Here is a 14,811-nt window from a genome sequence, read left to right as displayed (position 1 = left end):
AATGATAAAGAAGTCATTACCCCACTCCACTCAGCACTTGTCAGGCCACACCTGGAGTCCTGTGTACAGTTCTGGTCCCCTCTATACAAAAAAGATGTGGACAGGCTGGAAGGGGTCCAGAGAAGGGCCACCAAGATGATCAAAGGACTGGGAAGCCTGCCATGGGATAGGCTGGGAGAGCTGGGTTTGTTCAGCCTTGAGAAAAGGAGGCTCAGAGGGGATCTCATCACCGTGTACCAGTACTTAAGGGGCAGCTGCAAAGAAGATGGAGGCTCCCTTTTTACACGGAGTCACATGGAGAGGACAAGGGGGAATGGACACAAGTTGCTCTTGGGGAGATTCCAATTGGACACCAGAGGGAAATTTTTTACAGTAAGGACAGTCAACCATTGGAATAGTCTCCCCAGGGAAGTGGTTGACTCGGCCACATTGGACACTTTCAAGATTCGGCTGGACAGGGTGCTGGGCCTTGTCTAGACTGTGCTCTTCCCAGAAAGGTTGGACTAGATGATCTCTGAGGTCCCTTCCAACCTGGGATTCTCTGATTCTGAGAAATCAGAGCTGAACTGGGAAAACAACAGGCTAGCAGAGGTTGTCTTTAGAAGTTGATTTTATAGAGCAAGTCTAAACAGAAGGTGTGGTAAGATTGGGTTTGCATGGTTGTGAAAGGACAATTGACCTGGCAGAATCTGAGATGCTGAAACAAGAAAATCCTATGAATGAATGTGCTGGAGAGCAGGTGGAAAAAACCAATAGCTAGATGTATATATAGCTTGTCTGCGTATCATGATACAGGAAATATTCTTAAACAACATAATGAAGAACTGAAAGGAGGGATTCCTGAAGACGCAGAATTTGCCTTGGTAGAGTTGCCGATGTGCCAGTTCATAGCATCCCAACTCTTTGGATCTGGAAGTAAAACTGAAATGTGACCTTGACCTGGCAATAATATTAGCTACTGTTGAAGGAGTAAAGACACCGACCAAATTAATTGACAAGTTTGCCGTGATGATAAAACCAAACAAGTCAAGGATTCGAATACATTCAAAAGAACTTCCCAAAGCCAGACAATGTGAGCACTACTTCCTGGGAACTGATGAGGAGGTCACATCTAAACTTCACAAAGCAAAGGCATGGTTTTAGTGCAAGTAAATATACTTTGGTCAAAACCCATGTATAAAATGCCCCATATGCATTTCCTCTGGTAGATGTTTAACTGAATTCCTTTAGACCACTACTAGGTACTTGATGAGCGTGAAAGCATGAAGTTTGCCACAGGACTCTGAAATTTGGAAGTAGTGTTACGGATGCTTCTAAGGTTCCAGAAATTATAAAATTACAAAATTACTGGACAACATGCCCAGTATGGAGCTTTTACTGGTGCACAGATTTTCAGTAATTTGCATGTAGAGAAAATGCAAGGAACTGCAAGAGGATGTGCTTGGAGTCATGTATAATTTGAAGTATGACCCAATTCTGTAACAGAATTAAATAGTCTCAAATAAGATGCATACAATGAAGTAGTCTTAGTGGAACTTAAAAGCACAATTCCAAATGGAGAAACTCACAAAAAAAGAAACTCTCCCACCTTGCTGGATAAAATCGTACTGACAGTACTGAAAGGAAACTACAACAGATAGTGCAACTCTGGGTACAGGAGACTATGCGACTGTACCATCATGCAAAATGAGGTCAAAAATACTAAACGTAATTTGCAGTATCCATCTGGCTCTGAACAAGATGAGGGACTGAAAAAAATCCTACTGTGGTCAGGCAAATGCTGTCATTCCAGATAAGGAATCCAAGTACAAAATCTACAATAAATACAGAAAATTACAGACAAGAACTTAGGAAGCTGTAAGAGACCCGTGATTGCTGTTGATACAGATACATTTGGACTAAACAGAAAAGATGAATTATTAATAAATTTTAACTTGTTACAAAACATGCTGAATAACAGTGTAAAACACACTCTAAATCACAGTTTACATGTCCTGGATTCCAGATGAGCTAATACCAGATAACAGTCTGCATTTCACAAATGACTTATTTCAGCAATTTGCTTGAGAAATTAGATCAAGCACACTAAAGCAAGTCCTTATTAGGCACTGCCACATGGGCTAGCAAGAAGACTGTTCAGTAAATATAATAAAGAACCAGACATCCAAGGAAACCATGTCTGGTCTTGTTAGATTATCACATCACACTTCTCAGTGCTCTGTTGAGATTTCCTGTTCAAAGAATTATGGGCAATAAGGGACAAAAGCCATAGATATGGTAAGCCAGGAATGTTTAAGCATTACAGAAGAGCTATTTGTCTAGAAATTAAAACAGAGCAAATGCCACAAACATAGCCAAGACAAGCGGCGTTGCAAATGGAAGCGGAAGTTAGATTTCAGGCTGATTATATAGCTACCATTTTAACACAGCCTCCTCTCATCTGCAATGAGGTTAGATGTCATAAGCCTCCCAAAGCATTTTTCCCATCATTGGACCAGAGAAACAGTTAGGCAAAACTAAGAGGCACTCTGACTCCGTGCATTTTGAGGACCAATTGGATGATACATTGACAGCATTTATGTCATGACAGAAGTAACAGCTTTGTATTCAAACTCTGTCCAGCAATAAAAAGGTTCAAATTAAAAGATTCATTGGCTGCAGAAGGAATGACTATGCAACATGTGACACAGTCTTAAAACATGGCTCTAGTTGTGTATTTTATTAACTGACTGCTTCAGTTTGTAGATGTAACTTTATGCACATTTGCTGTTAAAAGAAATCAGGAAAGGTATAGCGGTTGCCATTGGCCTGCGCTGAACAAGAAAGAGAGTAACCTTTTGTAACCCAGATCCACGTATCTACGCTGGAGCAGAAAATAAGTCTGATCTCCTCCCAACACATCTTTATTAAAAATATCACACATCCTGACAGAATTTGCCAGATAAAGTAATCTGGTGCCTCTCATTTCAATTAGTTTCAGATTCCTACTGCCGGGTCATATTATTATTTTGACTGTGCGGTCGAAGAGCATGCTACTATCAGATGGCTTCTCCTTGCATAGGTACTTCCACACTGTGTCAAGTCAATTATAAACCTTCTGTTAAACAGTTTTAAGCAATCAGCTTTCTGTGGCATGCTGTGTTTTTCTTGTTTTTCAGACCTTGAGTCATTGTTGTAGCTCTGCTGCAAACCTCTCCCAATCTTCCCATGTCCTTCTTTAGTATGGACACCAGATTACGATGTCCAGAAATAGTTTTGCTTTGCCCAGAGATAACCCCATCTCATGCTCCTATTGCATATTGTCATCAAAACCGGCACATTTAGCAGCTGCATTGCACAGAGAGCTCCTGCGCAGCTGGATGATCCCAGCAACCATGATCCCAGAGACCTTTTCAGAGCCACTGCTTTCTCAGTGGCAGCCTCACATTCTGCAAGAATGACTGACACTCTTTGTTCCCAGTTGCATGACCTTGGATCTGTCTCTGCTGAAACACGTATTGTTTGAGCATGCCAAAAGATGGCTTTGTAAGCTGAGTGACCCATCGCATTATGCATAGTTACACTGAGGCTTGTTTCACCTGAAAACTTTTATCAGCCATCTTTCAAATCACTGACAAACAAAAAACATTAAGCCAGTAAGCAATCTCTGCAGCTGCTCTAGAAACTCTCCCATATATAGTGATAATTTCCAATTAGTAAACAAGACTTAGCTAGTTTCTAATGAATTTAAGTTTTCTGTATTTATTTAGTATAGTCCTAGTGTTTTAATCTGAATGTCGTGTTGTAGCAAGTTAAATACCACAAAGATATCGGAGCATATTTGCACAAAATAGCCCCCTGTGCAAACTAAGCTTTTAATTACCCAAGAAATACCAAGCTAATTTGGCAGACCCATTGCCATAAAATATTGACACCCACGACAAACCATTTACAGACATCCACACATAGACCAATGTGTGCTTGCACAAGGTACTAGCAAACTTCAAATGTGTTTGTGGGCACTGAGAGAGCTAATGTCCATGTCACCAGCACCAACAGCACTGGAACATAAATACTCCTTACTTGAGCACTTAACTCCTCTTCTGGGACTACAGCAGCTTTCCTGTACTTCACACGCTTAGCTGTGTCACACCACAGTAGAGATGAATAGGCAACCAAATGCATTGAAGTGATGATCTGCCTGGGGGGGTAAAAACCCAGCCAAACAAAAACCACCAGCAGAGAAAAGAGAGAACAGAAGTAGTGCTGTTCACTTTGAGACATTCACCCAGCGCTGTGTTTGGGACTTGACTCTCACACCCTTCGTTTTAAGTAACATGCGTGCCATAAAATCTGCTGATGACAGGAAGTTGGATGGCATCTGTAGTTAGAAAGGCTGGACCATTACACAGGAAATGTTGGATGACCTTGAGGGCTGGTGTAGAAGCTCAAAAGCACAGAGTGCCAGGGCATGTACCTGGGGAGTAATAAACAGAGCCTCTGCTGTAAATTGGGAGAACTTCAGTAGGAAATTACAAAGGCCTGGATATATTATCCAACTGAAGGGTGACTGTGGGTCTCCAGTGTGACACAGCATGAAAAGGCAAATACAACCAAATACTTCAGGCAAGGGGTTTCCAGCAGAGAAAGGGAACTGTCAAATCACTAATACAAGGCATTGATCAGACCATGTTTGGGAATGGTCCTTCTCATCCGTATTTGAGAAAGGCAAGTACAAACAAGAACAGGTGGCAGAAAGGGTTGCTGGATTGGTAACTGGTCTTACGGAGAAAAGTCTACAAGAAATAGCATATGTAGACTGGGAAAGGAAAACAGAGGATACCATTGCTCTTCACAGAAACATCAGAGAGAGAGACATAAACTAAAGGTTACTTTTGACTCAAGAACAACTGATGAGGAATAAATATAGGTTAAATCTCTGAGCACACTCTCTAGTTATCAAAGTGAAGTGTCCCACTATGAAATAGGATAGTGGTGGGAGTAACATCTGCATAATTTTCAGGTTTTTATTACTAAGTTTATTAAGCTTATTAAGTTTAAGAGTTTAAAGTGTTACTTGCAACAATAGAGCACTAGCCCAAACAGCTCAGAAGGCCATTTCCAGTCCTGTGACTTATGGACACTGTTTTGAGATAGAAGTAATATGTAACTATGGTCGGGTCATCCTTGATGTACACCAGAAGGAGTTCAGAATGAAGCCAAGTCCAGATCACCTAAAACAACTCTGAAAACCTGTTTTCAGAACTTAAAAAAGAAGAGACATGTGGAAAGAGGGAACATGAAAACAACAAGGAAAACACCTTTCTCCAAACACCAACATCCTTACCTCCCATGAGGAAGAGAAGCCCCGCCACATACTGCATAAGGCCTCGATCCCAACAGCACCCCAGCACCCCGATAATCCATCCAAAGAGGATGATGGCCACCGCCATGCCCATGAAGCCAGCTGTCATCCTGCGCAAATCTGCGGTGGGGAAGACAGAAAAACATGATGTGTGTGAGCAGTGATAAATTAGCATCATCAGAGGTTTATAACAGTGTTAATCATAATGCTACTCATACCCAAGGTCTTCAGTGTGTTTTGGTGTGGGGTGATTTGAGTAACGATGATTCAGAGGGAGGACAATCCATAAATTAAGATACTACCTTGGGCTGGGGAGAGAGAGCAGGCGACGAGACAGCTGTGCAATGCTGTGCCTAATAGCTCTAGTCTCTGGGTACTAGCACATCATCTGTTTAAATCCTGCCTTCTCATCTCCATCCGTTACTCCGCTGCATCCAGTGGAGGTACCTGCTCAAACTGACAGGCAAAGGGTGTCTAGGCTTTGCTGCAGTGCAGATGTGACAGGGGATTCACCTCAGTTCTGACCCCTGTGTGATCTTCAGCAAGTCACCAAGCCCTTTTGGGATGTGGCTTCCCATGCTTAAGTTGGGCCATAATGCCTTGCTGTCCAGCAGTGGTGTGTGTGAAACTTGGTACCTCCTGGATGGTGAGGCATGCAGATATTCTGGTGTCAGAGATAATAAATGTACTGTAGATATGCTGGGGCATAGGACACTTTATTGCCCTCTCTTGTATCTAGATGGTGACCTTGTCAGATGATTTTTGGTGAGGACGTTTTTGAGTGTTCCAGGGAGCACTGAGAGCAGGAGGAGGGCAGGGGTCTGGAGTGAAGCATTTTGTGCTTTGCAAGTGGGGACTGAGTACTACATCTGATATGGGTGCATGGGGTTGGCCTGTATTTATTTCATATATAAAGGAAAAAGATCCCCCAGACCTAATGTAAGGAACCTTTAAAACAGACCTGGCTATATTGCATATTTGCCTTCTGCAAAAACGATGGGACTATTGGGATCCCTCTTCCCAAATGTGCTGGGGAAAAAAATCTTCACAGCTGTTTTTGATGTGAAATCTGGGCAGGGAGAGCTAAAGAGCATCTTTATACCCTCAAATAATGGAACAGATGGGGGCATCTTCACTAACATTTGATTGTTCCCTGTCCCCCCTCATGCACGCATAGAAAATTTAAGCACTGATATGTCAAGAGTATATGTGCAGGGGAAAATCCAGCCAAGTCAGCTCTCCAAACATTTGTTTCCTTCTTGAAACTTTTTTTTTTTTTTGCATAGCAATGATTTCACTTTCTTTCAAGAAACAGAATGCTTTTGACAGGGGAGGAAGACTTGAAAACTGTGAATCATCCACCAGTCTCTGTGGCAGCTTTTTTCCTTGGCTGGCCTTTGACTGTTTCTCAATTTCTGTTATTTTTTACCCTTTTCCCACAGTGGATCAGAAGGACCACCAATACCAGCAGAGCAGATTCAGTGAAATTTGTAAACAGTGATAAATCAGCATCGTCGGAGATTTATAAAACTCCTTATCCAATATGCTAAATGTCCACAAGGTCTATAGGTGTGTTGGGATGGAATGATTTGATTCAGTGGAAGGCAGTTTGCTCAGGGCTGTGTTCGTTGTAGCAATTCTTGTGCAAGATTGAGTTGCAGAACTCAAGCCCTCCCTTGAAACTATAACTGGTTCCTGTAGATTGTCAGTGTTTTTTGCAAGGAGCCTCTCTGACAACATAAAGATTGCCAGGCCTTCAGCCCACCAGTGACTAGGGCCCTTTTAACAAGATACACATCTTAAAATTCTTATTTTTATCTTAGGTTTTGTGGCTGGCCACCAAAAAACCAAATAAAATCTCCCCACAAAGGATTTGAATATGTTCAAGGAAGTCTGGTGCAGAAAAAAAATGCATTTTCTACAGAAACTGATACTTCCCACAGGCAACGCTAGTCTCTGTTCTTTGGGAATTTCTCAGAATGCGTTCTAAAACAAGCAGTAAACATTAGTAAACCTCTTTGGTGGCAGCGTGTCTTCTTACTTTTCAGTCCGTGAAGGCCTGAGCTCAACTTGGAAGGTAGATGAAAACATAAAATGTTTACTGTTTCCTATGTCATCTTCAATAACAGCACAACATGTCTCTCAGAAGCGCTGCACAGCTGTCTGAGTCAGCTCTACATAACACTTCCATCTTAACTTGTGACTGCTGACTCTGGGTAACAGCACTTGCTCGTCCTAATGGAAACATACCCTAACAACCTGCTTTTTAATGAGCTGAATTTAAATAGCTTTATTGAGCTGCAAGATGTCAGTAACTCCTCAGACCTACCCCAAAGACTGGCTGATGGAGCCGGTTTTCATAAGTCCCAGAGGGTATCACAAGCATCCCCACATCCTATATACCAAACTAAAGAATGGTTTTTACCCCACTAAAATCAGTGTGAGTTTTGCCATTGAACAGAAGAGTTAAAGTAGCAGGACCAAGATTTATAGGCCCAATTTTGAGGTTTGTTTCACTTCACCACTCTTCCTGATGGAACCTGAAATTCCCTTTCTAACGACAACAAAATCCATCAGCATCTTAACGCTGGGCTTATATTACCTCTTGAAAAAACAACCAGAAAGCTAACCTCTGACAGACGCCTAATAGCACATACAAAGAATTCAAAATTTAAATTCTTTATGAAAACGTAGTTCTTGCAAGTTCAGTGGGCTTAATTTAAGATTGCCACTAATTGGGCCAGTTGCAAATCTGCTCCTCACAAGCCCACCCGTTAGGGCTTATCTGAAATAAATAAAATATAAACTTTCTTTTCTATTCAAAACCATCTTGGCTTTTGTCCTGACATAACATTCCTTGAGGGCAGCCCTTGCAAATGGCGGTACTGGGAAAAAGGGTTACAATGTTGGTTTCAAAAAATACCTGTGCTTGTCCAACAGCATCTTCCCAGTGCTCCTCACCTGTCAGAGCCCACATGAAGCTGAGGTCAGTGCTGGGCACGTCTGTTCAAAGTGATTCTTTTGTGGGAAAGTACTTAATGTATGTAATCGAATCATTACCCTTGGGCTAGTTAGTGAGGAGAAGGCCAGGGAACAAGAGCCTATATTCTTTGGTCACAAACCCCTATTAGTGGTACTTTTAATGATTACTGTTCTGTTAGTGTGGTGCTCGACATGGAAAGGACAGCAGAAAAGCAAAGATTTGCATTGTGTACTCCAGGCAATATATAAATTCCTTCTGCTAATTCAGGAGCAAGGGATGCCATATAAACAAACAATAGCTCAATAGTGCAAATTGATGAGTTTTTGTCTGAGTTTGATTGGCACTGATAAGACCTTTCCTAAATACATCCTGCAAAGGTAAACAGGGTCGTGCTGTCATATAACATTACTTTATGACATTTGAGCACATCCTGCGTTTGTTTTTTATTTTTCTGAAATTGCTTTTATTTTATTTATTTTTAGACTATGAAATTAATGGTTCTCTACACTCTTTCTTTCTTCAAAAACCTCTCTAACTACAGCATCTCAGGATCATGGCATGATACTCCCAAACAACTGAAGGAGTGCTTATGCCAGCAAAATGCAAAATTGTTGAATCTTATGCAGCCAAATGGGAGCCGCAACAGCAAACATACTGTATCTTAGCTCACTCATGTGCACTGCTTTGCTAGTTCTGCAGCTGATCCTCTCCTGGAAAGCCATCTGAAGTCCTCGCAGTGCAGCAAAGTGCACAGATTGTAGGGGTACTATGAATCCCGCTTCTCCACCATCTAGTAACCCAAACCTTTAGAAATGTAGCTACAGGGTGCAAGTAAGGAAGGCATTATATTGCTTGTTCTGTAAGACCTATAACATAGAGGTCAATTTTCAATGCCTTGCCTGTATGACCAGTAGTTTCAATTATTTACTACATACCACCACCACTTGTGGGTGAAAGTGCAATATTGCCTTTCCACTCATGTTTTAGAGACACTGTCTTCATACTGTTTTCTTTTTTATTTTAACAGACTGAAAGCTATCTTGCCCTAGAGAGTACCTTCCATGCTTAGCACTGCTACAGGTGCTGCTGCGTGTAATAGGCAGGGAACTCAACCCTGACTCAAAAATGATGTGGATCATCAGGCAAGGAATACAGGCATCATACTCATGTAGGCTGGAAACAACATATTTCTTGATTGATAACATTGGAGAAGGGACAGGTAATGAAGTAATCCAATTCCCATGACTGAAACTGAAATGGTAAATTTGGAAGCCACAAGTTTCGTGAATCGTGATGAAAAGAGAAACATTAGCATTTTAGAAAACCCCCTTAAAATAGAGACAGATTCTCATAAAACAACATGTATTTCCTGGAAGCATTTTAGTCTTCGGCTGGAGAATATTAACTCTAAAGGTTTTCTGAAGACAAAGAAAGGCAGAAGAGCTGATTAAGATCCGTTTATTTCCAAGCAGCATGTGGTGGAAGGTTCTCTCTGTCAGTTTGCAAATGCCCCTGCCCTTCACTTCACCCTGATATCTGTCCATCTGTATTTGTTATGAGCAATAAAGTAATTCATGCTGGTTGTCACATTGTGGAAGAAGTTTCACACCCCAGCAGCTGCAAATATAACGTGTTCTGAATCAGCATTGCTTCTTGAAAATTTCAATATGCCTTTTTGACTTCTGATGTTCTGTCCTCTTCCTTGAAATTGCAAGTCATCTTCCTAAAGCAAGGGCTTGGTCTTCCCGTTGATATCCCTCTATCTTCCTTTCTACAGAGCGGTTTAATAATACTTCCAAAATATTAGCGATCTTTTTCCTCACAACACAGGAAGGAAAATATGAGCCTCTTGTGAAAGATGGGGAAACCAAGACAAGATGAGAATAGTCAACCTGCCCATGGCTATGTGAAAAGCTTGTGGAGCAGCATATAATTGAATCTATATTATCAGGCTTTCTGTCCAACCCTTTAACCACACAGCACTGCTTTTGCTTACAAAACTGCTTGTTCTCAAGCATTAGTTGCCAGATCAAACTACAGTGCTTGTTATCAGACCATCAGAAAGTGCAATACTGCTGCAAATAGTGTTTCAGATAGTCCATGCTACATCTCCTCCTTTCTTCTCCCAATAAAGGAAGGTCCATAGGGACTAAGGACCCTGAAGTCTGTATCCAGAATATCTAGAACAGCTTAGAAGACATTCTGGATACAGAGCCATTCTTTCCTGAGATGTCCTGACAAAAGGGGAAACTGAAAAGGAAATCACAAACATATATCTGTGCCCCTCTAGGACCAAATGTCAGAATATAGTATTGCCACAAGCCGAAATAGACTGGGATATCATAATATTTCAGCATAATCCTTCATTACAGGTTACTTTAATCTATACTGTCCGGTACTAGACTCATTCTCATTTGTCTTTACCAGTGTGGGATTAAAAACGTTTGTATTTGAAAACAGTCTAAATCATCCCTTTTTCATCTTTTTCCAAATACATGTATTGGAAATTGTTCAAGAACTGCACATAGCCCAAGAGCACAATTTACCAGATTTCACTAAGCTTTGTTTAAACGACTTCTCTTACAGAGAATCAGCAGCACAGAGGTACCTTCCTCTGACATCATCCCTTTTCTTACTTCACCCCAAAACTACAAGGTGGGCAAGATGTAAAATTGGACAGATGTGTCTTTTACTGAATGCCAGCCCTAGCAGCTCCCAGCTACAATGAACAAGTGCATATTAATGCAGATGATTTTGAGTGGCATCTTCTGGCTCTCACAATTGCCTTTGCACAGCTTAAGACTGCATTTCGGATGAGGTTGGCAAGTAGAGGGTGAGGTTTTAATCTTTTCTTTCCACTTCAGGTATGGGGAGATAAGAAAAGAAATACGTATTAGTCTACCTGAGACTCAGTTAAAATCTCTGAGTGCTTTTTACTGAATCGTGTGGCAACCCAGTCTTCAGTGTAAAGATTACTGTAATGCAATCGCAATGAGTACAACCCATTTCAACAAAAGTAACAGTGGACTATATTTATATGTAAGTACTCTGCAACAGACAGTGGTTCAGAAATACATCACAAACATACGCTAAAACACAACCCTCTCAAAGCTGAGAGAAAGAGTGGCAGAAGGCCCTCACAAAAAGAGAAACTGGCACTCTGAGGGATTTAGGTGAGGCTTCATATCACAAGAGGTGCGATGGTGTTTATCAGATACATGCATAACTTCTAAACCAGCAAATCCCATCACCTTCTCTTGACTAGATTTTGTTAGCTGTCTGATGAAGTGTTAAGTGTTTGGTTGCCAACATGTATAAATTCGCCTATATGGAAATGCTGTTAGGAAGCTTCACAAACTGGCTGTGGTCTGTGCTAGTCAACATGTCCCTCAGGATGGGGTGTAGAATGGACATTCCAACACATGATTTATTCTTGTCAGGACAGACCATCTATCTGAATTTCCTCCACCAGAGTTCTTAAGTGTTCTTACAGTTCTTTAAAACAGAAACAATCACAAAAGGAAGGTGCCAGCTGTGCACTGCTGGCACTACAGCCTGCCTTCCGTCGTAAGAAATCCCACAACTTTAGAGTCAGGTGAGCTGTTCATCAGAGGAGGAATGAAGTCCTGTCTTGTACAAAGGCTGACACCTTCAGAGGTTCATGCTGACGAACAGCAAACTCCACATGACACTACAATTTCTTGTCTCTGGTGAACCTTCTCATAAAGCACCAGAGAGGGAGGGGGTGTCGCAGACCAGGTCACACACTGGTGTGTTACTGTCTGAAAGCAATTTCTCCAGTATTTGGGAAAATTACAGGGACCTAAGAAATTCTGCAGTGGCTGAAAGCACCCTCTGGAACTTGAATATCAAGTCCTGGTTTTAGTCGTGCCTTTTGCTCATGTAGAGCAGAGAGGAGACAAAAGAGAACTGCTAGATAATAAGGGAGAGATTTAAGGAGGCAGTAGAGAAGGAAAGAAACAAAGCTTGTTTAAGTACAGGGGGAAAAGGGCAAGAAAAAGTGTCTCATGAGGCTGAAAAGATGGACTTGTCTTCAAGAGACTTTATGATAAGGATATTAGAAAGGTCAATCCATAAAGCAGGCATTTGCACAGAAGAAATTTAACATATCAGGTGCAGTTCTGCTGTATAAGGCAGAAAAGTTGTCAGGTCTTGGGAGAGCGATGGCTTTTGCTCCAATCCTACTTCCCCTTTTGCTGAAAAAGAAACTTTGACCAGAGAAGAAAAAGGACCGTGTTGCAACACTGCTGTGTTGCTACCTAGATCTAAGTGACAGCAGGCAGGATGGAAACAAAAGCTTTGCCCTTAAAACCCCTGGTGTAGTGGGCCAGAGTAGCTGAGCCTATGCCAAAGCATTATTCCACTCTACGCTGTTCTACCCTACCCTTCCCTACTCGCAGCCATTCCCTCCCTTTCTCTGATTCTGGAGAGCAGACCTTTTTTCTCAGAAAGTAGCTGAAGTTGATAATTTCTACTTATTCAGTGATGTTCAAGAACTGATCTTGAAGAGCCTTTCTCTCTCCACATTTACTATCTGGGCTTTTAGCACTGCAATATATGATCATCTAGGAACGTTTCCAAGCTTCAGCCCCAGCAGAATACGCTTGTAATTTGCCCAGTCAACCATTTCATCCCTCCCCTCCCTCTCTCATTCCCTAGGTACAGGGAAGAAAGTCTGAGGCACCTGCATTTTTGGCCATCCTTCTTCCTATTCATAACTTTAATCCTTCCTGCTCCTGCTAGGAGAGGCCACACAAAGCAAACATTTCCCACTTGTAGCCATGCCAAGAGGCTTTTCGTTACACAGCTTTCACGGATTATGCAGGTGTTGAAGATTTAGATGCACATGTAATAAAGTGGCTTCTGCTCAATTTCAGTGTGAACTTTGGGACTTTATCAGAGCTGTGCTTTTTTCATTTCTCTCCCTTCCTTTTCCTTTGAAGAACTTGGGGAGTACATGCTGCTTTATCCTGGTCGCCTCTTATATTAAGTGATGTCTCCTTTGAGCAACCGCACCTCAAGTACAATCTTGCTGGAGAGGAGGAACAACACAGTCCCTGAGCACCACGTTAGCCTGGCCAGAAGGATCATTCCTGGAGGATCCATCTCCCTGCACCGAGCACCTCCAGCCCCGGCAGCAGTGGGAGAGGTTGGGCAGAAAGCTCAGCTTTCTAAATGGAAGTTTTCCTGCATTCTGCAATGGTCTGGAAGAAAGCTGTGATGGGCTCTGGGTTTCAGGGCAAAGGTGACACCCTTTGTTGTAAAGTGCTTTCAGTGCTGGTGAGAAGCACTGCTCTGACACCACAGAACTACTCCATTTATCCCCCCCACCCCCACTAGGTACAGTGCACAGGAGGAAATGCAGAGCAGGGCATTGGGGCAAGCTTCACCACGCAGCCCTGCCAGGGTGTCCCAGGCACCTAGAGACGCCTTGGGGGCAAGTGGTCTCTCCAACACCCCTATCTGCAAAGGTAATATCTAGAGCGAAGGGCCCAATGAGCGCTGCTTTCCCTGAAATCAGTGGGAGGGTTGAGTGCTCCAAAGCTTTCCTCTGAAAATCAGATTTTCTCCTATCTCCCAGGGGTGCCGTGGAAGCCAGTCCACCGCTCTTTCTTCAGATGCATTCAGCTAATAATGATGTACAGAGTACAGTAACAGTTGTGTGAAAATAACCTGGTTACAGAAAGCCCTATATCCTACTATATATAGTATCGGCTTTGCTGTCTATTTTAGAAAAGTCTCCTTCCACAGTTAGGAGACTCTGCGCTGTTACACTCTGCTTTTTATATGCCAGCCACCATCACAGTATCTACATGCCCACTAAATACATGGAAGTTCATTAAAATTTAGTCTTCAGTTAGTATCTCTTGAACCACTTCTTGCAAAAGTGGCCAGGGCTCATCAGGGCCAGAAGGAAGCAGAAGAAAAAACATAAACATTTTTTCCCTCCCTTCTTCTTTCACTGAGGAGAGAAGACAGGACAAAAACAGGCGGAGACTGGAAGAGAATGATGAGGAAAATTAACGAAAAGTTGGTATTGAAGATGACAAATGGAGTGTGACAGGAAGCAAGAAACATAATCTTATGTAAAACCCTACATCAGGCAGTGCTAAGGGTCTTTTGTAAAATGCAGATTTACTCTAAGTTCCTCTGAAGAGAAATTGGAGGTATGCAGGAATGGACTGCAGGAGGGGTAATACAGCAAGAGAGAGACTTGGTAATGCCTCCTCTGTTTTACCTCTTCCCTCTGCATTTGACATGCTCTGCTGCCCATCCCATCCCAGCACCAAAGCCTTGCTCACATTCAGGAGCAACTAAAACATTATCCTAAAGGTTTTTCTTCCCTTTCAGTCCCTGCCCCAGCCACTGGTGCAATATTATGCAGCACAAGCCTGGCAATAATCCCATCGTAAAGCATTCAGAGCAGCAGGTTTGATAAATCACTGGCATGAAAATGGCTGGA

General features: G+C 42.2%; 1 protein-coding gene across 2 annotated transcripts in view; it reads right to left on the bottom strand.

The window, feature by feature from the left end:
- TMEM178B (transmembrane protein 178B) overlaps positions 1-14,811 on the bottom strand; it is a 243,731-nt gene that overhangs the window by 34,182 nt on the left and 194,738 nt on the right. For both annotated transcript variants that reach the window (XM_064457322.1, XM_064457316.1), the window contains exon 3: positions 5,327-5,464. In XM_064457322.1, coding sequence (XP_064313392.1) covers positions 5,327-5,464 — 138 coding nt within the window. The remainder of the gene's footprint in view (positions 1-5,326; positions 5,465-14,811) is intronic.

Source organism: Phalacrocorax carbo, chromosome 1 (assembly GCF_963921805.1).
Source record: "Phalacrocorax carbo chromosome 1, bPhaCar2.1, whole genome shotgun sequence".
Lineage (NCBI taxonomy): Eukaryota > Metazoa > Chordata > Aves > Suliformes > Phalacrocoracidae > Phalacrocorax > Phalacrocorax carbo.
Note: the sequence above shows the minus strand (reverse complement) of the source record. Positions and strands in the feature narration are given on the sequence as shown.